Source organism: Pleurodeles waltl, chromosome 11, assembly GCF_031143425.1.
Source record: "Pleurodeles waltl isolate 20211129_DDA chromosome 11, aPleWal1.hap1.20221129, whole genome shotgun sequence".
Taxonomy (NCBI): Eukaryota; Metazoa; Chordata; class Amphibia; order Caudata; family Salamandridae; genus Pleurodeles; species Pleurodeles waltl.
In genome coordinates, this window is record NC_090450.1 from 585,549,659 (window position 1) to 585,575,552 (window position 25,894).

Genomic DNA, 25,894 nt, shown 5'->3' on the forward strand with positions numbered 1-25,894 from the left:
AGTCCTACAAAATGTGGGGTGCCCTGAAAGGGCCCGAAGGGGAAATTAAGGGAGAACAGAAAACATCTTAAAAATAAAAAAGTGTCTGGGGGAAGCCTAACATTGATTTCTTCATAGTCAAACTATGTTAGCAAGCGGAATTCCATAGCTGAATCCAGGGCCATCTGATTCAGCTCGTCAAAAACGTAACTAATATATTTCCATAGGCTATTTTAAACATAAGTTCACAGAACCAGGGGTCACTCACAATTTTGCCTCAAGCATCAACTCCATAACCCCGATCAATATATCCACCCACGCAGGATCACCCAGCCCGTTCCTAAAGGCGCAGGTCCCATTAGAGGAAGGAAGACCTTCATGTACAGTTGTAACTACAAATGAAAACCTCAGCCACAGCTATTGTAGTCAGTGCCAATCATGCTACTCCCCTCATTATCTGATACAGACACCGAAACTAACAAACACTTCTCCAAAAGTTTTTTCACGATACTTATATCATCATATCTGTTGGGCACCCTTCTACCAGAAGCTAGATTCGTAGAGATTTTGGGAGCCTGAGCACTGGTACGGTTCTGGAGTTTTTAATGACTGCAGTCATGGTTATCTTATGTATTTGTTTGGTCACCGACGAACGGTTTGTCAAGTATATTGTTTAGTAATTCCTATTGGTTAATATGACAAATATGTTCTGATGGATACAACTACCTGTGGATTCCTCACCTTATGAATTCGATCCTTGCGCCAGCATCCGACGGAAAGTCTTCTTCCTAGCTGTCTACGTCGACGAGGACGTCATAATGGCACGGCTCCGCGTGACTCCGTCTGACGTCAGCGTGCCAATAAGAGGTCCCCGTCGGCGTACTAACGTCAGTTTTTCCTTTTTCCGTGCATTCAATTTCAACGGTTTTTCTTCCTGGCCCGTTGGTTACTGTAGCGATCTCTTGAAGTTACAATGTCGCCTCCGAAGAAGTCCGGGTTTAAGCCGTGTAGGGAATGCGGGGGGTCGGATGTCAGTGACCGACCCCCATTCGGATTGTATTTGGTGTTGAGCTCTGAGCATGATGTGGAAGGCTGTTCTTCGTGCCAGAGCATGAATCCTAAAGCTCTGAAGGAACGAGAAGCGAAGCTCTTCTTGCCCAAGGCAAAGAAGAAGGAACACAAAAAGGTTTCTTCCCATGCTTCTCCCAAAAAACATAAGAAGCGGCGTCATCATGACTCTCTGCGCCGTCATGACTCTCGGCGCCGTTCGGAGCGGAGCCGATCGAGGAGTCATTCGAGGTCGAGGTCTCGTTCGTCACAGCGCCAGAAGACGTGGGAAATGAGTCCTACGGTCACACCTCAGCCGGAGAGTCCGGGGTTGTCACCGGCGCCTTCAGTCTATGAGGTCACTCAAGGTAGTCCTTGCTTCTCACCGGCGCCGAGGGATCCTGATGTTCCCCAGATGTCTACACAGCAGTACCCAGCGTTCCCGACTCCAGGGACGGATCTGGCCGCATTTTTGAATGCGATGTATGCTGTGTTTCAAGCCATGGCCCCTGCTGGTGCACCGGTGGGTCCCACGGGGCCATTGGCATTCAATTTGGGCTCGCCGGCGTCGTACAGGGCTGCTCCATTCATGCCCTTCTGCCCTTCAGAGCCTGGTGGTCCGGCGCCGGGGGTTTCCCCTGGCAGGAGTCCTTCGCCTGGGACCGCGGATCCATCGGCTTCTCGTCCGACTCCTTCTCCGCGCCATCCGGCGTCATTGGTGGCCTCATCCAGACCGGCTCCATCTCCTTCTGCACATTCGGCGTCGAGGAGGTCATCTGCTGACTTCGGGCCGGCGCCGGCTCCGACGCCGGTTGAATCCGGGAGCCTTCCGGAACCAATTCAAGGTCTGAGATCATCGGCGTCGATGGAGTCCTTGTCGACGCCGGCTCTGGAAACGCATTTAAGATCTCGAAGGAAGGCGTGGAGGCTTCTGGAGGAAGAGGAATACAGAAGGCTTGAGGAAGGTGAGATAGAGCCTTCTGATGATGTCCAAGGACTTGCCACTGCAAGTGGTTTGGATACTTCCCCGGAGTGGGACATTGCTTCTCCGGGGGAGTTTACTGAGGAGGCCTCCTCTTTCCATGCTGTGGTGAGGAAGGCGGCTGACTATCTGGATTTGCCTTTGTCCTCGGCAGAAGTCAAGACTAACCTGCTCACAGAGGTTCTTCATCCTTCTTCCTCCAGTGCTGACCCCTTGTTGCCTTTTAATGAGGCGTTGACTGAGCCTATTATGGACCTGTGGAAAAAAACGGTGACATCTCCTGCGGTGAACAGGGCAGTGGCGAGAAGGCATAGGAGTGCCCCAGGAGATCCATCATTTCTATCTCGTCACCCGACTCCGGAGAGTTTGGTGGTTCAGGCATCAAGTTCTGCAAAATCTGCCCCCGGTACATTCCCTTGTGTTCCAACAGACAGAGAATCCAAGAGGATGGAGCAATCCTCGAAGAAAATTTTCTCTTCTTGCAGCATGGCCCTGAAAGCTACCAATTCCACTTGTGTGCTAGGCAGATACATTCATGCCCTAATGGACTCTGCGAAGGAGATGGCAAAAGATCTGCCACAGGAAGTGCGAAAATCTTTTGGGGCCCTTTTCTTGGATGCGCAAGCGGCTGCACAGCAGATTATTCAATCTGGCCTGGATACTACGGATTCTATAGCTAGGGCCATGGGAACATCGGTGGCTACGAGAAGGCATGCCTGGCTAAGGTCTTAGGGTTTCTCGTCGGATGTACAATCCACTTTAATGGACCTTCCATTTGATGGGGAAAAGCTGTTTGGGGACAAGGCAGATTCTGCCCTTGAACGGTTTAAGGACTGTCGGGCTACAGCTAAGTCCCTGGGTTTGCAGACCCCTTCTGCTACATTGTACAGGCCTTTTCGTAGGTTTCGAGGGTTTGCTAGAGGTTCTGCCTTTCGTAGGTCTCAATCTTATGCCCAACAACCTGCCAACCCGCCCTATCGTGCCTTCAGAGGGCGAGGTAGGGGCAGGGCTAGAGGTCAGTCAATTACAACAGACTTGTGGGTGCTAGGAATTGTGGAAAAGGGCTATGCTCGCCCCTTTTAGGAGTTTCCTCCTCCCTTCCCTCCCCGTCCCTCCTTTTGTTCAGAAGAACATCTTCTGTTGTTGCAACAGGAGGTTGTAGTCATGTTGGCAAAGGGCGCTATAGTGTTGGTACTGTGGCAGGAAAGGGGTCAAAGGGTGTTATTCAAGGTATTTCCTGATTCCCAAAGTGGACGGTCGTCTAAGGCCGATCCTAGACTTGAGGATTTTGAATTTGTTCCTCAAGCAGGAAAAATTCAAAATGCTGACCCTAGCGCAGGTGCTGTTGGCATTGAACGAAGGAGACTGGATGGTCTCTGTCGACTTGCAGGACGCGTACTTTCATGTTCCCATAGTCAAGTCGCACAGGAAGTATCTCCGTTTTGTGGTCGGATCGCAGCATTACCAGTTTGCGGTCCTCCCATTTGGTCTTACTTCAGCACCCCGGGTCTTCACAAAAGGTGATGGCAGTTGTTGCAGCACATCTCAGAAAGAGGGAGGTAGCGGTTTTTCCCTACCTGGACGATTGGTTGATCAAAGCCAAGTCTCCAGAGATTGTGTTGTCTCATCTGCGAATGAGAACGCAGTTGTTGTTCGATCTGGGTTTTTCGGTGAACGTACCCAAGTCTCACCTGGAGCCCTCTCAACGCCTCCTGTTCATAGGGGCAGTATTGGACACGACAAGGTTTCGGGCCTACCCCCCGCCTCAGCGGGTGCGGGACATTCAGGCACTGATTCCTTTGTTTCAAAGAGGAGCAGCAGTTCCAGTCCTCAAAGTCTTACGCCTGCTAGGTCTGTTTGCTTCTTGCATTCTGTTGGTCACTCATGCTCGCTGGCATATGAGGGCTCTTCAGTGGTGTCTCCGCAGACAGTGGTTCCAGCACAAGGGGGATCTCAGGGATTCAATAAAGATCTCCAGGGACGCTGTAGCGGATCTTCATTGGTGGACAGTGGACGGCAACCTTTCCCAAGGGAAACCGTTTTCACTACCACCTCCGGTGGCCACAGTGATATCGGATGCTTCCACTCTAGGGTGGGGAGCTCATCTGGGGGACCTGGAGATCAAGGGTCGTTGGTCTCCAGTGGAACAGATGTTGCATATCAATCTGTTGGAACTGCGGGCTGTACGTTTGGCGCTCAAGACCTTCCTCCCTTCCCTTCGCGGTCAGTCAGTTCAGATCCTGACGGACAACACTACCGCGATGTGGTATATAAACAAGCAAGGAGGAGTGGGGTCGTATCTTCTTTGCCGAGAAGCCCTACGACTCTGGTCCTGGGCTCAGGACCATTGGATTTGCTTGATGGCAAATCATTTGGCTGGAGTGTTGAATCTACTTGCGGACGTTCTCAGTCGTTACTTTTCATTAGATCACGAGTGGCGTCTCCATCCGGATGTAGTCCTCCACATCTTCGAGATGTGGGGTACTCCTCAGGTGGATTTATTTGCCACTCGGGAGAACGCGCATTGCCCGTTATTCGGCAGCCTCCAGTATCCGATGCAAGGGGCGTTGGGGGATGCGTTTCAGATGTCCTGGAACGGCCAGTTGCTTTACGCGTTTCCCCCCATACCCTTGATTCCTCGGGTTTTGAGGAAGGTTCGTCAAGACCGGGCCCAAGTCATATTGGTAGCACCGGACTGGCGAGAAGGGTATGGTATACAGACCTACTTCAACTCTCTCAGTGCTCTCCGCTCCGTCTCCCGCTCAGGGCAGATCTCCTCTCTCAATCGCAGGGGCAGGTTCTACACCCCCACCTCCAGAGCCTGCACCTTCATGCCTGGAGATTGAACGGGGCAACGTGAGTTCTTTTTCTCTCCCACTGGATGTAGTGGATGTTATACTATCGTCCAGGCGACACTCCACTAAGTCTATTTATGCCGGAAGGTGGGCAAAATTTGTGTTGTGGTGTGGAGAGAACCAAAAAGATCCTTTAAAGGCCCATCTTTCAGATGTACTTTTGTTTGTTCTCAGTTTGGCGAAGAAAGGCTGTGCTATAGCTACAGTTAAGGGTTATTTGGCAGCTCTGTCGGCGTTTCTTTGCCTTCCGGATCAGCCATCTTTATTCAAGTCTCCCATTGTACATAGGTTCCTTAAGGGTTTGGTGAATAGCTTTCCTCCTACTCCTTTTCACATGCCTCAGTGGGACTTAAATCTTGTTTTAGCATTTTTAATGGGTTCGCCTTTCGAGCCCATGCATTCATGTCCATTGAGATATTTAGCCTTCAAGACTGTTTTCTTGATCGCGATTACTTCTGCTAGGAGGATTGGTGAGCTTCAGGCGCTCTCCATTAAGCCTCCTTTCATTGTGTTTTTCCCTGATAAAGTGGTTCTAAAAACCAGGGCTGCTTTTCTGCCGAAAGTTGTCACCCCTTTTCATTTAGGGCAGAATATCACTCTTCCTGCTTTTTACCCTCCTCCCCACTCGTCTAATGAAGAAGAAGAGAGACTCCATAGGTTGGATCCTAATCCTATCTCGAAAGAACTAAAGACTTCGTTTGGATGAGCAACTGTTTGTTGGGAATGCTGGTCAACAAAAAGGCAGAGCTGTACAGAAAAGGACACTCTCCAGGTGGGTCATCTTGTGTATAAAGATCTGCTACTCTTTGGCAAAAAAGGTCCCTCCTGAAGGCATCAGGGCCCACTCTACTAGGGCTAAATCCGCGTCCTCGGCTTTGGCGAGTTCCATTGATAGATATGTGTAAAGCGGCAACTTGGGCGTCCCTCCATACTTTCGTGAAACATTACTGTTTAGACTCTGAGATGAGGAGGGACGGTCACTTTGCTCGCTCGGTATTGCAAGATTTCTTGGTGTAATCAGGCGGGCACCCACCACCGAGTGCGGTACTGCTTGGGACTCTATTCATAAGGTGAGGAATCGACAGGTAGTTGTATCCATCAGAAGAACAAGTTATTTACCTTCGGTAACGCTTTTTCTGGTGGATACACTGACTACCTGAGGATTCCTCACTGTCCCTCCCGCCTCCCCGTTGCCTGCCTGGTTACACTCTTATCTTGCAGTATTTAGATTTATATTTATATATATGAAAGCGCATATATATGTATATTTATATGTATATAGTGATATTTCTCTATTTATTTTGTATATTTATGTATCCCAGCTTTCAATAAGAATGGATTATTTAAATGATCAAGGTTTTTGTGTGTGTATATCTTTCTATATTATTTATCAATTTTCATGGTCGGTTTACTCCTATTTGCTTTAAAGGCACGAAAAAAGTGAGGTGAAACTGACGTTAGTACGCCGACGGGGACCTCTTATTGGCACGCTGACGTCAGACGGAGTCAATCGGAGCCGTGCCATTAGGACGTCCTCGTCGACGTAGACAGCTAGGAAGAAGACTTTCCGTCAGATGCTGGCGCAAGGATCGAATTCATAAGGTGAGGAATCCACAGGTAGTCAGTGTATCCACCAGAAAAAGCGTTACCGAAGTTAAGTAACTTGTTCATTTGTACGATCCTGTCAATGAACCTTTATGCTATGTGCATGTGTGAGTGAGTTGAAGAAGTTTATTTCGATTCTGCACGGTGAACAGATGTGCACTGCGTGGCTTGACCTAACTGATTTGCTAATTTTACAACTTTTTTATAGTGAATGTATGTGGGGGTGTGATATGGAAGGAAAATGCTACTTTACCCTGTAAGCTTCTGTTCGTGGCATGTAGTGCTGTAGATTCAAATGCTGTAAATAGGTTGGCCGCCTAGTGTTGGACTCACACATGTACAACTTGTTTTTCTTGAAAGGAAGGTTTTTCGAGTCATGGGACCTAGTGATTCCACATATTAGTGGTATTGCGCATGGGCATAGCATCATTGTTAGATTGGTTATCCCCACACATAGGGCAAGACTGGGAATGGAGCACAGAGAACACAAAAATATGACCATGCAAAGTAAAGAAATAAAGATGAAGTAAAAAAAACAGATATGTGCAACCTCAAGCGACCGGGAAGGAGGGTGGGAGTTTTTGAATATACAGCACTACATGCCAATGTAGATGCTTAAAGGTAAGAAACATTTCCTGTTTGTGACATTTGTAGCTGTAGATACACATGCTATGCATAGACTGTAAAGCGGTCCTCCCAAAAGCAGTGGCTTAGCCTGAGGACTTTGCAGAAGACTTGAAAAGTATGCACAAGACAGCCTGGCCAACTCTAGCTTGTTGTCTGGCCAGGATATCCACACAGTAGTACTTGGTAAAGGTATGAGGGATAGACCAGGTAGCCGCTTTACAGATGTCAGCTAATGGTATATTACCTAGGAAAGCCATAGAAGCCTCTCTCTTACAAATGGAATGAGGTTTGGGAGGGGCGGGCAGTGTTGTTTTGGCACAACAAGTCTGATGCATTTGACCATCCATCATGCAACTCCTACCTTGGAAAGAGCACGTCCGTTGTGAGGCTTGGATTAAGAAACAGATAACTAATGTGTCTTATGGAAGGACATTGTCCTGTTGATATAGTGCATAAGTACTCTCTTGACAACAAGAGTGTGCAGAGAATCTTCAGCTACACTGGGTGTGGAAAGAAGAAGGGCAGTTTAACTGTCTGACCGAGTTGGAAACTGGAGGCTACCTCAGGGAGGAATTCTGGATTGGTTCTGAGAACCACTCTATCTTGATGTAGTTGAAAAATGGCTCTTCCAAGGTCAGAGCATGTATTTCACTGACTCTCCTGAGAGAGGTGATGGCTACAAGGGAGGTCACCTTCCAAGAGAACTGAATGGGGCAAAATGAAGTGGTTCAAAAGGGGGGCCCATTAGTATTGTGAGAACTATGTAATGGTTCCAAACAGAAGCAGGGGGCATCTGTGGTGGAGTAATCCTTTTTAGGCATTCCATGAACGTCATAATGACTGGAGTTCTGAATAGTGAAATCTGTTGCCTATTCTTCACATAGGCAGCTAGAGCAGCCAGATGTAAACAAATAGATGTGTTTGGAAGTCCTGACTTTTGAGGGTGAGGGAAGTAGCATACAGTATGTTGCACTGATGCTGTGAGTGGACTGAAGTGTTTTAGAAGACCATAGTAAATGAAACATTTTCAGTTGCATAATAGGCCCTAGTAGCAGGCTGCTGTGCCTCTTAGAACAGACATACACTCTTCTGGTAGAATAAGGTAACCAAATTCTAAGACATGTGGAGCCAGATAGCAAGACTGAGCTGCTGAAGGTTGGGGTGTCTGAGAGTGTCATGGTTTTGTGAGAAGATTGGGCCTTTTGGGGAGCTTCTTGTAACCAGCCACAATGTGTGGGGGGGACAGTAAGAGAGGCTCTATACTTCCTATCCACCCCAGACATAATTACTTGTAGTGGATCCTATTTAGTTTTAATGGTAATCAGGATTTTAGCTTAGCCTTTTGGCTTGCAGGTCTGGGCCCACGTCACCTAGTGACTTTTAACCTACTTAGCTTGCTCTGTTTTAGCACATTTATTTAATTATTTCTTTCAAAATGGCTATGTTTATAGTTAGGAAGATGTTTTAGTTTCACGTTATCAGTGCTACTCTGTAAAGGCGTCACTATCAGCTTCAAAGATAAGTGATATACGATTGTATTCACATCATGCACTTTCCCACTTAAGTGTGACAGTAACATAATGTACCTTTTCAGGGAATTGTTTATATAATTGCAGCCCCAAGCATAACTTCTTATCTATTGTTTAGAAACATACCTAAAAGATCTGCATAAATACATCTCACACAGACAAGATCATCGGAGGGATCCCTACCAGATGCCATCATGCTACAAGTTGTTACAAGTTGCCTTCATGCAGACCCAGCCTTCGTGTCACCACGGAGTCTGATCTAGAGACCTCATGCCAAGGTAACAAGGGTTGGGGGCTCTTCTCATGGACATGGTACTGGCAGATTAGGTTTATAACACCTTTATAGTTAGAGATTAGAGTCATAATGTTAGGGTATTAGGGTCTATTTCACACCTATTTCATGTTATTGCAAGATGGTGGGGGTCTTCGTATTCATGACTCTCGCCTGCACAATTCTGTTTCTTGCATTTTTCATTTTCATAATCATTGCAGCCCATGCAATTTACGGTAGACTGCAGTCTTGTTAATAAAACCTATTGGCAACTTTACTGCATCTCATTCATTATCTGTGTGTGACTCAGACTTGTTGCTCATGTGTGAAAAGGGTAATCTCCGTTTAACCACAACTCCACCGAGATGTCGCACTCTTGAGTCCATGCGTAAGTAAAGGGAGCCACAAATCACCTTTTACTGTTTGGGTTTTTGGTGAGGTACTGCTTGTGAGCCGGGAGGGCTGGGCCAACAGTTGCAACTTGTTGTAGGATTGGCCTAGTCACCTACAAACAAAAGTGCTGTCATCCCTAAACCAGCAGTCTGGCCTAGAGCAAGAGTCCAACTACAAAAAACTCTCACCTTAACTGGCTCCTTGAAAATTTCCGAGGGAGGTTTCTGGACCCCTCTGAGAAAAGGAGGTATTGTAGGGAGCATTGGGTAGAGGAGAGAGTGTCCAAATGAAACCATCTCCTTCTTACTGCGCATGGAGTTCAACACAATGGAACATGGCAGGCATGTGTAGAACCTCATGATATGCAGTGACATTATCAGGAGGAGAACACTTAGCAGGGTACAGGACTGGCAGTGTCTGCAGAAGTGTGAATATCACAACCGCCCTAAGGGTCAGGGCTCTGCAGGTCTTAAGTCTGGTCATATGGGTCATAAGGGAGCCTAAGACTGTTCCCGCCCCAGAGTGTGAGGAACCCTGAGTGTTGTGGCGTCTCTTAAGGCAACACAGCAGGTGCAGGGGGAGGAGGAGGAGAAGAAGAGGCAGGAGGAGGAGAATGTGGGAGGGAAGAAGAAGAACCAGCAAGAGGCAGGGAAGAGGTGACTCTGTCATGCGTCTTGGGCCTTTTGGAAGCCAGAAGGACTTGTGGGTTGGTGGGCTCCTCAAAAGTGAACTTCCTTTAATGAGTAGCAGAGACTTATAGAACTTGTGGAGGCTTCACCAGGATCTGACCAGTGTCTGGCTGGATATAGATGCAATGGTTCCAAGCATCTATGTGTTCCTGCAGGCATTTGAGGATTGGCTGGCCAATGTCTTCGGAAGTTGCAGAAGAGGCAGCATTGGACAATGGTCTCAACAGGACTGATGGTGGTCGTCCACTGAAAGGCGTTAAACTATTTCAGTGCCAAATGCTTTGAGTCAGTGGATCTCGGTGACTAGTCTTTCAATGCAATCTGCCTCAGCTTTTTAATCTTCAGCTCCACCCCTTTTGAGGATGGGCATGGGCACGCCTTTGAATCGGAAACCGAAGCGTCAGACTCTGAAGGACTTTGGGGCAGAGTGTGGAAAAGGTGTCCGGTCAATCTCGGAATTGCTGTGTCGGCCATGGCACGAAGGCACCAGTGCACAGGAGGCCTCATGGACGCAGAGGAATTAAGTCGGGTGCCTCTAAGTGGTGAGTATAGGAATGAAAATGTCACTTACCCAGTGTACATCTGTTCGTGGCATCAGTCGCTGAGATTCACATGGTATGCATGAGCTTGCCATCTGGTGTTGGGTCGGAGTGTTACAAGTTGTTTTTCTTCGAAGAAGTGTTTTCGAGTCACGGGACCGAGTGACTCCTCCTTCTGTGCTCATTGCGCATGGGCGTCGACTCCATCTTCGATTGTTTTCCCCGCAGAGGGTGAGGTAGGAGTTGTACTATAGTAATAGTGCCCGCGCAATGAAAAATGTAAGTATGTACCTATTAAAGGATTAAATAATATATATACAAATGTACAAAATTGAAGGTAACTTCTGAACTGCTACAGGCTTCCGGGGAGGTGGGTGGGTCCATGTGAATCTCAGCGACTGATGCCACGAACAGATGTACACTGGGTAAGTGACATTTTCAGTTCGATGGCATCTGTCGCTGTAGATACACATGGTATGCATAGACTAGTAAGCAGTTAGTTCCCCATAAGCGGTGGTTTAGCCTGTAGGAGTAGAAGTTGTCTGAAATAGAGTTCTTAATACAGCTTGACCTACTGTAGCTTGTTGTGCGGATAGCACATCTATACAGTAGTGTTTGGTGAATGTGTGAGGCGTAGACCAAGTGGCTGCCTTACATATTTCCTGCATTGGGATGTTTCCTAAAAAGGCCATTGAAGCACCTTTTTTTCTTGTTGAATGTGCCCTGGGAGTAATGGGCAGTTGTCTTTTTGCTTTAAGGTAGCAGATTTGGATGCATTTAACTATCCATCTGGCTATACCTTGTTTTGATATTGGGTTACCTGCATGAGGTTTTTGGAATGCAATAAATAGCTGTTTAGTTTTTCTGATGTTCTTTGTTCTGTCAATGTAGTACATTAATGCTCTTTTGACATCTAATGTATGTAGTGCTCTTTCAGCCACAGAATCTGGCTGTGGGAAAAAAACTGGTAGTTCTACCGTTTGATTTAGATGGAATGGTGAAATAACTTTTGGTAAAAATTTTGGATTAGGTCGTAGGACGACCTTATTTTTATGTATTTGTATAAAAGGCTCTTGTGTTGTGAACGCTTGAATTTCACTTACTCTTCTTAGAGATGTAATGGCGATGAGAAAGGCAACTTTCCAGGTTAGGAATTGTATTCCGCAAGAGTGCATGGGTTCGAAAGGTGGGCCCATGAGTCTTGTTAGAACCACGTTTAGGTTCCATGAAGGAACAGGTGGTGTTCTTGGTGGTATAATTCTTTTAAGCCCTTCTATGAATGCTTTGATAACTGGTATCCTATACAAGGAAGTTGAATAGGTAGTTTGCAGGTATGCAGATATTGCTGCAAGGTGTATTTTAATAGAAGAGAAGGCTAGCTTTGCTTTTTGTAAATGGAGCAAGTAATTTACTATATGTTTTGGAGTTGCGTCTAGTGGTTGTATCTGATTATGATGGCAGTACCAAACAAATCTTTTCCACTTACTTGCATAGCAGTGTCTAGTGGATGGCCTTCTGGCCTGCTTTATGACTTCCATACACTCTTGGCTAAGTTGTAAGTGTCCGAATTCTAGGATTTCAGGAGCCAGATTGCTACATTCAGCGATGCTGGGTCCGGGTGTCTGATCTGTTGGTTGTGTTGCGTTAACAGATCTGGTTTGTTGGGCAGTTTGATGTGTGGTACTACAGACAGATCTAGCAGTGTTGTGTACCAGGGTTGTCTTGCCCACGTTGGTGCTATTAAAATGAGTTTGAGTTTGTTTTGACTCAATTTGTTTACTAGGTAAGGAAGGAGAGGGAGAGGAGGAAAAGCGTAAGCAAATATTCCTGACCAGTTCATCCATAGGGCATTGCCTTGGGATTGCTTGTGTGGGTATCTGGACGCGAAGTTTTGGCATTTTGCGTTCTCTTTTGTTGCAAATAAGTCTATTTGTGGTGTTCCCCAGAGTGTGAAGTAGGTGTTCAGAATCTGTGGGTGGATTTCCCATTCGTGGACTTGCTGGTGATCTCGAGAGAGATTGTCTGCCAGCTGATTCTGGATCCCCGGAATAAACTGTGCTATTAGACCAATTTGATGGTGGATTGCCCACTTCCATATTTTTTGAGCTAACAAGCTTAACTGCGTTGAATGTGTTCCTCCTTGTTTGTTTAGATAATACCTCGTTGTCATGTTGTCTGTTTTGACAAGGATGTATTTGTGGGTTATGATTGGTTGGAAAGCTTTTAGTGCTTGAAAAACTGCTAATAATTCTAGATGATTTATATGCAGTTTTGTTTGATGTATGTTCCATTGTCCTCTTATGTTGTGTTGATTGAGATGTGCTCCCCACCCTGTCATGGAAGCATCTGTTGTTATTACGTACTGTGGCACTGGGTCTTGGAAAGGCCGCCCTATGTTTAAATTTATACTGTTCCACCATAGAAGCGAGAGGTAAGTTTGGCGGTCTAGCAACACCAGATCTAGAAGGTGACCCTGTGCTTGAGACCACTGTGAGGCTAGGCACTGTTGTAAGGGCCTCATGTGCAGTCTTGCGTTTGGGACAATGGCTATGCATGAGGACATCATGCCTAGGAGCTGTAGTATTGTTCTTGCTTGTATTGTTTGGTTTGGAGACATGTGTTGAATGACTCTGTTGAAATTGTGGATCCTTTGTGGAGTTGGCGTTGCTACTCCTTTTGTCGTGTCTATTATGGCTCCTAGATATTGCTGTACTTTGCTTGGCAGAATGTTTGATTTTGCAAAGTTGACGGTGAACCCTAGTTTGTAGAGGGTTTGTATGACTTGATTTGTGTGGTTTGAGCATTGTGTGAGCGAACTGGTTTTGATTAGCCAGTCGTCTAGATACGGGAACACATGTATTTGCTGCCTTCTGATGTGTGCAGCGACTACTGCTAGGCATTTTGTGAATACTCTTGGAGCGGTTGTTAAACCAAAAGGCAATACTTTGAATTGGTAATGTATTCCTTTGAATACAAACCTTAGATATTTCCTGTGTGATTGATGTATTGGTATATGGAAATATGCGTCCTTGAGGTCTAGGGTTGTCATGTAGTTGTGTTTTTTGAGCAATTGTAACACTTCTTGTAGTGTGACCATGTGAAAGTGGTCTGATTTGATGAATGTGTTTACTACTCTGAGGTCTAGAATTGGTCTCAGTGTTTCGTCCTTTTTTGGTATCAAGAAGTACAGTGAATAAACTCCTGTGTTTATTTGTGTGCTTGGTACTAATTCTATTGCATTTTTTTGCAGTAGTGCTTGAACTTCTATCTCTAGAAGCTGTGAATGGTATTTTGATAAATTTTGTGATTTTGGTGGTATGTCTGGGGGGAATTGCAGGAATTCTATGCAATAACCATGTTGTATAATTGCTAGGACCCATGTGTCTGTAGTTATTTTGTCCCATGCTTCGTAATATTGACGTATCCTCCCCCCCACTGGTGTTGTGTGGGAGGGGTGAGTGACGTGTGAGTCACTGCTTGTTGGTAGTGGTTTTGGGGCTTTGAAATCTTCCTCTATTCCTAGGGAATTGCCCCCCTCTATACTGGCCCCGAAAACCTCCCCTGTACTGTCCCTGGTAGGTGGGCGGTGCGGACTGTGAGGTGCTAGCTTGTGTGGCCTGACCCCGAAACCCTCCTCTAAAAGGTGTTTTGCGGAAGGTGTTATAAGATCCTCTGCTCTGCGGGGAGTAGAGTGCGCCCATGGCCTTGGCAGTGTCAGTGTCCTTCTTGAGCTTTTCTATGGCTGTGTCGACCTCCGGACCGAACAGAAGTTTTTCGTTGACTGGCATGTTAAGCACTGCCTGCTGAATTTCTGGCTTGAATCCAGACGTTCTGAGCCATGCGTGCCTACGGATGGTAACCGACGTATTAATGGTCCTTGCGGCTGTGTCTGCTGCATCCATGGAGGAGCGTATTTGATTGTTGGAAATGTTTTGACCCTCCTCAACAACCTGTTTTGCTCTTTTTTGCAGATCTTTTGGGAGATGTTCAATGAGATGCTGAATCTCATCCCAGTGGGCTCTGTCGTATCGCGCTAGCAGCGCTTGTGAATTTGCGATGCGCCACTGGTTTGCTGCTTGGACAGCAACCCTCTTCCCGGCTGCATCGAACTTCCTGCTTTCTTTATCTGGGGGAGGTGCATCCCCAGAAGTGTGTGAATTTGCCCGTTTTCTGGCAGCCCCTACCACCACAGAATCTGGTGGCAGCTGAGAGGTGATGAATACAGGGTCCGTAGGAGGCGCCTTATACTTTTTGTCCACCCTAGGCGTCACTGCCCTACTTTTAACTGGCTCCTTGAAAATGTCCTTTGCATGGCGTAGCATGCCTGGGAGCATCGGCAGGCTTTGGTAGGAGCTGTGGGTTGAAGAGAGGGTGTTAAATAAAAAATCATCCTCTACTTGTTCCGAGTGTAGTTCCACATTATGGAATAGTGCTGCTCTAGCCACCACTTGTGAGTAGGCTGTGCTGTCTTCCGGTGGTGATGGCCTAGTTGGGTATGTGTCTGGGCTGTTATCAGACACTGGTGCGTCGTACAAGTCCCACGCATCCTGATCTTGGTCATCGTGGCTCATGGCGGTGTGAGCTGGCGAATGGGACGGGGTGTAAGTTGGCGAAGCCGGAGTTACAGGTGGAGGCGAGGGAGGAGGTGTTACCTTTTGTGCTGTTTGTTGCTGAGGAGTAAACTGAAGCGTTCTCTTTCGTTTGACAGGTGGAAGGGTACTGATCTTCCCAGTCCCCTGCTGAATAAAGATACGCTTTTGCATGTGATCCACGTCAGTGGATTGCAGTTCTTGTTCAAATCTATGTTTCTTCATTTGTGAAGACATAGAATGCTCTTCAGTATAGGAGCCTGAAACAGGGTCTGATGTCGCTTTTTTCGGCTCCGAAAACCCTGTTGATTGTTTTTTCGGCTCCGAGGTAACCTTCCTCTTTTTCTGTGCCGAAAATTCTTGGCCTCTATGGTCTTCGGCGCCACTGTCTCGGCGTAGATCCGTGTCGACACCGAACTCTCGGTGTCGATGCTTCTGTTTAGCACTCTCTCGGCCCCGAGGAGGCTGCGTGCCGGTGTCTCGACCGAAGTCGGACGATCTCGACACTGAATGGGCCTTTTTCGGTGCCGATTGTTGGTCACCGAGAATTTGGGTGGAGCCATGGCCGGTTGGCAGTGGCGTCCCCTGGGCCTTCTTTCCTTTTTTAAGTTCTGATCTCGACGTCTTACTCACAGTTTTTGTAGAGTCTAGCTCGTCGGAGTCTGAATCCTGGATGGAAAAGGATTGCTCCTGTTCCTCTTCTGTCTCGAACTGTCGACGCTCCTTTGGCGTGGACGCCATCTGCAGTCTTCTCGCTCGACGGTCGCGCAGAGTTTTTAGGGACCGGAACGCCCGACAGGCCTCACAGGATTCTTCGCTGTGCTCGGGTGACAGGCACAGGTTACAGACCGAGTGTAGGTCCGTATAAGGATATTTGTTGTGGCATTCGGGGCAGAATCGAAACGGGGTCCGTTCCATCGGCGTTGTTCTCCACGCGGTCGGGCCGACTAGGCCCCGACGGGGTGCCGAAATCTACCCCGAAGGGCACCGAAGCGCTTCGATGTTCAACGCGTCGTCGTATGTGTCTATCTCGAACCGGATCGCAACGATACCGTCGAAAATCTTCCGTTTTCAGCTATCTTTCCGTTCCGAAACTCGGAGCGACAGGAACACGTCCGAACCCGATGGCGGAAAGAAAACAATCGAAGATGGAGTCGACGCCCATGCGCAATGAGCACAGAAGGAGGAGTCACTCGGTCCCGTGACTCGAAAACACTTCTTCGAAGAAAAACAACTTGTAACACTCCGACCCAACACCAGATGGCGAGCTCATGCATACCATGTGTATCTACAGCGACAGATGCCATCGAACACCTCATTACTCACTAGTTGCTGCTAGTCCAGTGGAGGCTTTTGGGACTCAACGTCCACTTTGGACTCAATGCTTTCTGTCGAGAAGTCTGGCTCTAATTCAATGCCTCGAGCATCCATTTCATTATCCAACTCCTCATGTTCTCCATACATGTCCAAAGGGTCGTCCACCTCTCATCTATTTGCCATGGTGGCCGAGGTGAGGCGATGAGCGCATCGGTTCTGAAGAGTTTTTTTGTTATGGAACACAAGGCATGCTGAAAAGGAGTCCTCTACATGGGCAGGAGACAAAAAGATTGCATACTTTGTGGAGGTCTGATCTCAGGTACTTGGTGTGGGAAGTAGAGCAGTATTGAAATGGAGTCCTTTTCCATTACAAAGATATTCTCAACCAGAACAGTGGGGGGGTCGAGAGGTATGTAACCGACACAGTAGAATAAAATGCAACGGCTGTAAACAGACGAGAGGCAGGATTGTTTTATAGAAATAGACGAGGGGATGAATCGGAGGTCCTGGCGAGAATACCACACAGTGCCAAATTGAAGCTCACAATGACACTTCTGAAACAGACAGCAGAGAAAAAACAATCTAACAATGGAACCCATGTCCATGTGCAATACCACTAATAGCTGAAATCCCTAGGTTCTATTGTAGGAAAGTACCATCTTGCCTGGCATGTTACCCCCATTTTTCACTGTATATATGTTGTTTTAGTTGTATGTGTCACTGGGACCCTGGTAACCCAGGGCCCCAGTGCTCATAAGTGTGCCTGAATGTGTTACCTGTGTAGTGACTAACTGTCTCACTGAGGCTCTGCTAATCAGAACCTCAGTGGTTATGCTCTCTCATTTCTTTCCAAATTGTCACTGACAGGCTAGTGACCATTTTTACCAATTTACATTGGCTTACTGGAACACCCTTATAATTCCCTAGTATATGGTACTGAGGTACCCAGGGTATTGGGGTTCCAGGAGATCCCTATGGGCTGCAGCATTTCTTTTGCCACCCATAGGGAGCTCTGACAATTCTTACACAGGCCTGCCACTGCAGCCTGAGTGAAATAACGTCCACGTTATTTCACAGCCATTTTACACTGCACTTAAGTAACTTATAAGTTACCTATATGTCTAACCTTTACCTGGTAAAGGTTAGGTGCAAAGTTACTTAGTGTGAGGGCACCCTGGCACTAGCCAAGGTGCCCCCACATTGTTCAGAGCCAATTCACTGAACTTTGTGAGTACGGGGACACCATTACACGCGTGCACTACATATAGGTCACTACCTATATGTAGCTTCACCATGGTAACTCCGAATATGGCCATGTAACATGTCTATGATCATGGAATTGCCCCCTCTATGCCATCCTGGCATTGTTGGTACAATTCCATGATCCCAGTGGTCTGTAGCACAGACCCTGGTACTGCCAGACTGCCCTTCCTGGGGTTTCACTGCAGCTGCTGCTGCTGCCAACCCCTCAGACAGGCAGCTGCCCTACTGGGGTCCAGCCAGGCCTGGCCCAGGATGGCAGAACAAAGAACTTCCTCTGAGAGAGGGTGTGACACCCTCTCCCTTTGGAAAATGGTGTGAAGGCAGGGGAGGAGTAGCCTCCCCCAGCCTCTGGAAATGCTTTGTTGGGCACAGATGTGCCCAATTCTGCATAAGCCAGTCTACACCGGTTCAGGGACCCCTTAGCCCCTGCTCTGGCGCGAAACTGGACAAAGGAAAGGGGAGTGACCACTCCCCTGACCTGCACCTCCCCTGGGAGGTGTCCAGAGCTCCTCCAGTGTGCTCCAGACCTCTGCCATCTTGGAAACAGAGGTGCTGCTGGCACACTGGACTGCTCTGAGTGGCCAGTGCCACCAGGTGACGTCAGAGACTCCTGCTGATAGGCTCCTTCAGGTGTTAGTAGCCTTTCCTCTCTCCTAGGTAGCCAAACCCTCTTTTCTGGCTATTTAGGGTCTCTGGGGAAACTTTAGATAACGAATGCACGAGCTCAGCTGAGTTCCTCTGCATCTCCCTCTTCACCTTCTGATAAGGAAACGACCGCTGACCGCGCTGGAAGCCTGCAAACCTGCAACATAGTAGCAAAGACGACTACTGCAACTCTGTAACGCTGATCCTGCCGCCTTCTCGACTGTTTTCCTGCTTGTGCATGCTGTGGGGGTAGCCTGCCTCCTCTCTGCACCAGAAGCTCCGAAGAAATCTCCCGTGGGTCGACGGAATCTTCCCCCTGCAACCGCAGGCACCAAAAAGCTGCATTACCGGTCCCTTGGGTCTCCTCTCAGCACGACGAGCGAGGTCCCTCGAATCCAGCGACGCTGTCCAAGTGACCCCCACAGTCCAGTGACTCTTCAGCCCAAGTTTGGTGGAGGTAAGTCCTTGCCTCACCTCGCTGGGCTGCATTGCTGGGAACCGCGACTTTGCAGCTACTCCGGCCCTTGTGCACTTCCGGCGGAAATCCTTCGTGCACAGCCAAGCCTGGGTCCACAGCACTCTAACCTGCATTGCACGACTTTCTAAGTTGGTCTCTGGCGACGTGGGACTCCTTTGTGCAACTTCGGCGAGCACCGTTTCACGCATCCTCGTAGTGCCTGTTTCTGGCACTTCTCCGGGTGCTACCTGCTTCAGTGAGGGCTCTTTGTCTTGCTCGACGTCCCCTCTCTCTGCCGGTCCAATTTGCGACCTCCTGGTCCCTCCTGGGCCCCAGCAGCGTCCAAAAACGCCAAACGCACGATTTGCGTGTAGCAAGGCTTGTTGGCGTCCTTCCGGCGGGAAAACACTTCTGCACGACTCTCCAAGGCGAGAGGGATCCGTCCACCAAAGGGGAAGTCTCTAGCCCTTTTCGTTCCTGCAGAAACCTCAGCTTCTTCTGTCCAGTCGAAGCTTCTTTGCACCCGCAGCTGGCATTTCCTGGGCATCTGCCATCTCCGACTTGCTTGTGACTTTTGGACTTGGTCCCCTTGTTCCACAGGTACCCTAGATTGGAAATCCACAGTTGTTGCATTGCTGGTTTGTGTCTTTCCTGCATTATTCCTCTAACACAACTCTTTTGTCCTTAGGGGAACTTTAGTGCACTTTGCACTCACTTTTCAGGGTCTTGGGGAGGGTTATTTTGCTAACTCTCACTATTTTCTAATAGTCCCAGCGACCCTCTACAAGGTCACATAGGTTTGGGGTCCATTCGTGGTTCGCATTCCACTTCTGGAGTATATGGTTTGTGTTGCCCCTATCCCTATGTTTCCCCATTGCATCCTATTGTAACTATACATTGTTTGCACTGTTTTCTAAGACTATACTGCATATTTTTGCTATTGTGTATATATATCTTGTGTATATTTCCTATCCTCTCACTGAGGGTACACTCTAAGATACTTTGGCATATTGTCATAAAAATAAAGTACCTTTATTTTTAGTATAACTGTGTATTGTGTTTTCTTATGATATTGTGCATATGACACTAAGTGGTACTGTAGTAGCTTCACACGTCTCCTAGTTCAGCCTGAGCTGCTTTGCTAAGCTACCATTATCTATCAGCCTAAGCTGCTAGACACCCTATACACTAATAAGGGATAACTGGGCCTGGTACAAGGTGCAAGTACCCCTTGGTATTCACTACAAGCCAGTCCAGCCTCCTACATCTATGACTTGAAAAGATGTCTTTCAAAGAAACCCTCAGTTCTGACAGCCCCATCAAATAGTGTGTTTGACCAATATCTGTTGACAGACTATGGGATAACTACATAAGCATCTAATGACACAGCAGTAAAGTAATGTTAAAAAGCACAGAAGATATAGATAAATAATACATATGACTAACCATCAACATGCAAGTGAACAGGTGAGAACCATTCTATCACCACACACACATAAGTATGTTCCACTGTCCATCAAATACACAGAGGGGAAAAAATGCTCTTCAGCCCAGAAGGGTACCAATAGATCCAAGTGCCACTTATTATAAAAATAAATACATACCGCTGTTGCCACAATCCGCACAAGATATCAGCTCCTCGGGCCTCTTTTCCCTGTTGTGTTCTTTCGTCCCAAGACAAAAACTGCAGATAGGAATTGGTTCAGCTACAGGCTGTCAATAAAAAGACAACAAGGATTTTAGAAAGTTTAGTGCTCAGAATCATGGTTGTACAGAGTAAATAAAGATGAATCATCTTGTGCTTAGACTTTGTAACTGTTAAATCATATTTTAAACCATGTTCACGCATACTGCTTCAAGATCTTTCCTTTCACTGCCATGAATACACTGCTGGATCAAAAGTTATGGTGCACTAAGGGCAGTGTCCTAGACATCTGTGGTTTATTTACCACACGATTTAGACTTGAAGTTTAGCCCAGTAATAGAGGTCCCCCTACCTCCATCAGTAACTGGATTTAGTGCCTGCATGATGTCTGTTATTGCATTGTCAAACGGATGGGATGCACCTATAGTCCTGAGACAAGGAACACTCAACCCTGTTCTGCACTTTTACAAGTATTAATACCTCTTTTTAGAACACATGTCGAGCAGCCAGTTCACCATGAAGGTCACTGTACATGTACCAGAAATGCTCAGGACCGCAGCTCTAGCCCCTCCTTGTCACTGGCAAACTATGAACAATTTGACTTCTGTTTGATCTCTGTGGTCACTCTATACAGTGTAAGTTCACTAAGACAATCCAAGAGAAGTGAATAAGGCATTAATTAAACTGCAGTGACAAGAACGTTTACAGATACTGCACTTGGCTGTGAGCATAAACAGGTATGTAGAAGACGCCCGGGACATCTTGTTTGGGGTCAAGGGCAGCAAGTTTTTATGTTTACTTTGTCCTTGGGACAAGTAGGCCCAACCCTCTGGAGCACAAACCCTTTGGCTGCCTGTTTACAGAGAGTGGAACTCTCTGCAGTTGAGGTAATGTGTTTCCAAAAGATAATACTGTTGGAACTTGTATTTATGGTTCATTATTTGAAAGCCTTCATTATTAGGGTGAGTGCTGTAAATAAATGTTTTAAGGTCACACTTCACTACTGACGTTGGTTCCAGTACAAAAAAAAAAACGTGTATACACATGTTTGAAAAGTTTAGGCTATGAGGCCAAGTATAATGCTCCCAGAATGCTCTCTGATTAGATGCAAATGAAGTGTAATTTAGTCAAATGTTTTGATGCATGCTAGTATTTCCCAAAAATATTTCTAATGGAAAATCAGTGTAACCATTTTCACCACGATTATGGGAAGCATGAAAATAAACAAACACTGACAAAGACAATTGATCTGACATATTTTTAGAAGTCTTTTAATTTCATCAATGCGTGTTTTGTTTGGACATGGCTTTTGTAACACTTTATTGTTGTGGGAGCTACCAGGCCCTCAACATTGTAACAAACACTGGCAAAAAAAAAAAAAACGTTTTTGAACTCTAAAAGAACAAGTTGCCACCAGTGGCATAACAAAGGCCCCGCAGCCGCCCTCCAGGGGGCCCCTTCAGCACAGCACCTGCCCTAAGTGAGTCTGGATAGGGGGCTCCTCCAAGTTCTTTGCAAAGGGGCACCCTCCAGTTTCGTAACGTCACTGATTGCCACTGTAGTTCCTGACACTGAACAAAACTACTTTGTGTGCCAATATGCTCCTTGTGGAAGAGCAGAATGCAATCACTCACAGTAAAGCCAGCCGAAAGAGAGAGAAATAGAAGTTTAATAAAAACAAAATGTCTTTGTTAACACCAGACCTAATTAGGGACCAAGACCCACATGTAGGTAGCTTTTTGCATGTCGTAAACAGCGACTTGCGCTGTTTGCGACGTGCAAAAAGCACATTGCGATGCACAAACCCAGTTTTGCGACTCACAATTAGGAAGGGGTGTTCACTTCCTGTTTGCGACTCGCAGTGCAATGTAGGAATGTTTTGCGAACGCGGGCGCAAACCAATCGCAGTTTGCACCCATTTCAAATGGGTGCTAACACTTTCGCAAAAGGGAAAGGGTCCCCATGGGAACCCTTCCCGATTGTGAATGCTCTGAATTTATTTTTTACAGTGACAGACAGTGGTCCTGCGGACCACTGTCTGCTCTGAAAAAATTAAACGAAAACGTTTCATTTTTCGATTTTGTAATGCACCTCATTTTCCTTTAAGGAAAACGGGCTGCATTACAAAAAAAATAAAAAACTGCTTTATTGAAAAGCAGTCACAGACATGGTGGTCTGCTGTCTCCAGCAGGCCACCATCCCTGTGAGGGCCGCCATTCGCAAGGGGGGCGCAAATTGCGACCCACCTCATGATTATTCATGAGGTGGGCATTTGCGAAGCCCTTGCGAATCACAGATGGTGTCAGGGACACCATCCTACATTCGGATTTGCGACTCGCAAATTGCGAGTCAATCTGACTCGCAATTTGCGGGTCGCAAATCTGAACCTACCTACATGTGGCCCCAAATTCTTAAAGAAAGTCACAAAAGTGCACCCATGGTATATGTCGTACCCCTATAAAATATTTGTGAACTGTATTTTAGCATGGGTAAATACGCATGTGTAGATTTGCTCATGTGAAAATCTATTGAGCATCTGCAAGTTCATTTTCCCCCCAGCCACTTTCTTCCCAACCCTGGAAGAAGTTCTAATTCTGCCATTGTCAGGAGTAAATGTCCAACCTTTCTTATTATGGGAAAATATTAGAGAGAAGCTGGTGAAAATCTTTAAAACATGCAGGTTAGTAGGTTTGCAGACTCAAAGGCATTCCAGCTCTGGAACTATTGCTTACTGCTTCCACCAGCTCCAGTATGCAGATCTGCAGAAAGGTGGCAAAATAAGGAAATTGCTACAGTAGGGATTGAAACTGCAAGTATTCAAGCCCTACTGTGGTAGTAGCCCTGGCATAATCAGAGAGGCTATTATCAGAGCTCTTACATAATGAGATTACTGCCATAATTTGGCACCACACTACATGGCACCAAAGGGACAAGTAGATCTTTTTACAGGACAAGTAGATTTGAGAAGCAACCTGTCCCCTGGACAAGAAGATATTTTAATAAATTCCACACCCCTGATAAAACACAGCAAAGTTACATGCTTAGACATTCAAAGAGGAAACTTAATGCCATAAGATGTATGAAAGTTACTGAGCACACTACAATATCTATTTATAAAATAACAAGACTGCTTGGGCGTTACATTTATTGTGATAGATACATGTGCTATATATAAGCTAAACATTGTACAACACACCACCCTTCAAAAGTAAGCCTTGACCCCCCTAAACTGTAGGCTTAGATAGGATGTAATAAGCAAGACAGTGAACATGCAGTAACCTCAGATTCATGTGTTTCCAAGGACAGCAGCAATACATTTTTAAATAACTACTTTTTTTAAAGAGCTGCCTAATGTGCTTGAGCCACAGAGGCCCCTGCTTTTCTTAATATGAAAACGTTATAAACAAATAAGTGCCTCTTAAGATTCCAGCAGCCCCAACTGTGAAACCCAAGAGAACCTTGTTTTTCCATTTAATTGAGGAATGCAATAGGATTATTTGGTACTACAGAGCGGTCGGTGAAAGAAACGGGTGCCTTACACAAGACTGTCCCCTGCTACTGCTGAGCAATTTAAAAAGGCGCAGGTGAAGCATATAATCACAAACAGCTTGCAGTGTATCAAGATTTGGGCAAACCTAAAATACTTCCTCCTAGGAGCCCAACCTCAGATACAGCTCATCAGGACTCGAAAGGTCAACAAGAATGCCCCAGACAGTACTGGGGTACACATGATCCTGTGACTTAGCTCTCCTCTGCTGACAGTCATTCAAAGCCTAAGCATGTTTACCAACACAAACCAGACTTCAAAAACTGCCAATAAGATCTCCACAAGACTTGACACCACCGTGGCACCCAGGCTCATATGACCCAGTAGTTTACTCACTGCCAGTCAAACCCAAAGCTTGCTTCATGTCAAGGAACTCAGTCTCTACAAGAGCTTTAAAACAGTCCTCTTGCCACCACTCAGTCTCTGGCATTCCATTTCTTTAGCCCTCCAGTGGCACTCACCTGAAAATGCAGAGCACATTTTAGACAGACAAGCGCAGCCTCATATCTGGCCCATGAAGGCCCGGGGATGATAAAAAACTAAGACATCTTCATCAGACACTGCAGTCTTCAACCTACTTCTTAGTTGTCACCATATGCTTCATACCCACTTTACCTCACACCATCACCATAAAATGAAACCATAAACAAGGCACTGCAGTACCGAAGTAAAGCAAAACCTAACAATCTCATTCAGTACTCTCGCATTATCAGCTTACTCTTTAGACCCAGTACTTAATAATGCTCAATCACCAGTAAGGTTTGACGTAAAAGAGACATCGCCTGAAAGCACTCTGTCATGGACACCAGGCCTTCTCCCACTTCCTCATCCCTTCTGGCATTTCATAAAACATATACAGCACCATGATATCTAACAAACATTCTTAATCAAGGCAGTGAAACTCCTCACCTGTCACTGATGCTTTGAACAGCCCAGTGACATTTAATCTCTTCTAAAGGTTTTCATGAGGCAGCCTGACTTTCTCCATCGAAATCTCATCACCATAGCTTCAAGGAACTACTCCAGAAACATCTTCCTCCTTGACTTCAAGGAACTACTACAGCAACATAATCTTCTGTGACTTCTCCCAGGAAACATTGCCACGAGACCAACAAAAACAAAATGCCACAGAGCCAAAAGAAAAAGGGACACACTATTCTGCTTTCTGATTCACATCAAAAGCAACACTCTGGACTTGGGCCTTCTGCTACCCCTGCCGATCCTAGGCAACATATGGATTAAGCATATCACACTATCATCCTCTTTCAATCTTTCTCACACCAGAACAAGTTATCATGGCCAGGCAAAGATGTGGAAGAAGCAGTCAGTTCATTCAGGGCAAGCCCTTTGACACCCTACACCAAGGTTCTTACCACTGTATTAGATGCCACTGCACAGAATCAGCACACAATCTTATGTCTTAACACACACACGAGAAACCAGCATGCACAACTAGGATTCCACAAGGGTCTACTCATTAAAATCAGCCACCCACTAAGTAAGCCTTCAAGTTCACAGACAGTTAGTGTGACCTGAAGGAAAGAAGACATGGCAGATACTGCACCTCTAGGCAAAGTTATGGGCCTTGAAAAACAATACTCAACATAAAAAAAGACCAGGGTCTGACTGAAAAAGAAGATAGGCCCGGGCATCAGAATAAAAAAGTGCCATTCCATTAGCTAATAAGGATGTTCATATTTGCATACTGGGGCAGGCTGGAACTTGTAAAGGCACACTGCGCAGGTCTTTTTTTTTTTGGCAAACTATTTTATTGGTTTTCAAGGTACAGCATAAAACATGACTGTCAATATTACATAGGGCCATCATCCAAGGTAAGGCTAATAGCAGGATCTGTTTCAAAATAAATAAATCAAGACGGCAGTACAATACAGATATCAAAGTTGCAAGTAAAATG

At 46.4% G+C, this 25,894-nt stretch overlaps 1 protein-coding gene across 1 annotated transcript in view; it reads right to left on the reverse strand.

Moving 5' to 3' along the window:
• KAT6A (lysine acetyltransferase 6A) overlaps positions 1 to 25,894 on the reverse strand; it is a 1,196,154-nt gene that overhangs the window by 1,039,155 nt on the left and 131,105 nt on the right. The window contains exon 3 of the mRNA XM_069214088.1: positions 20,392 to 20,500. Coding sequence (XP_069070189.1) covers positions 20,392 to 20,500 — 109 coding nt within the window. The remainder of the gene's footprint in view (positions 1 to 20,391; positions 20,501 to 25,894) is intronic.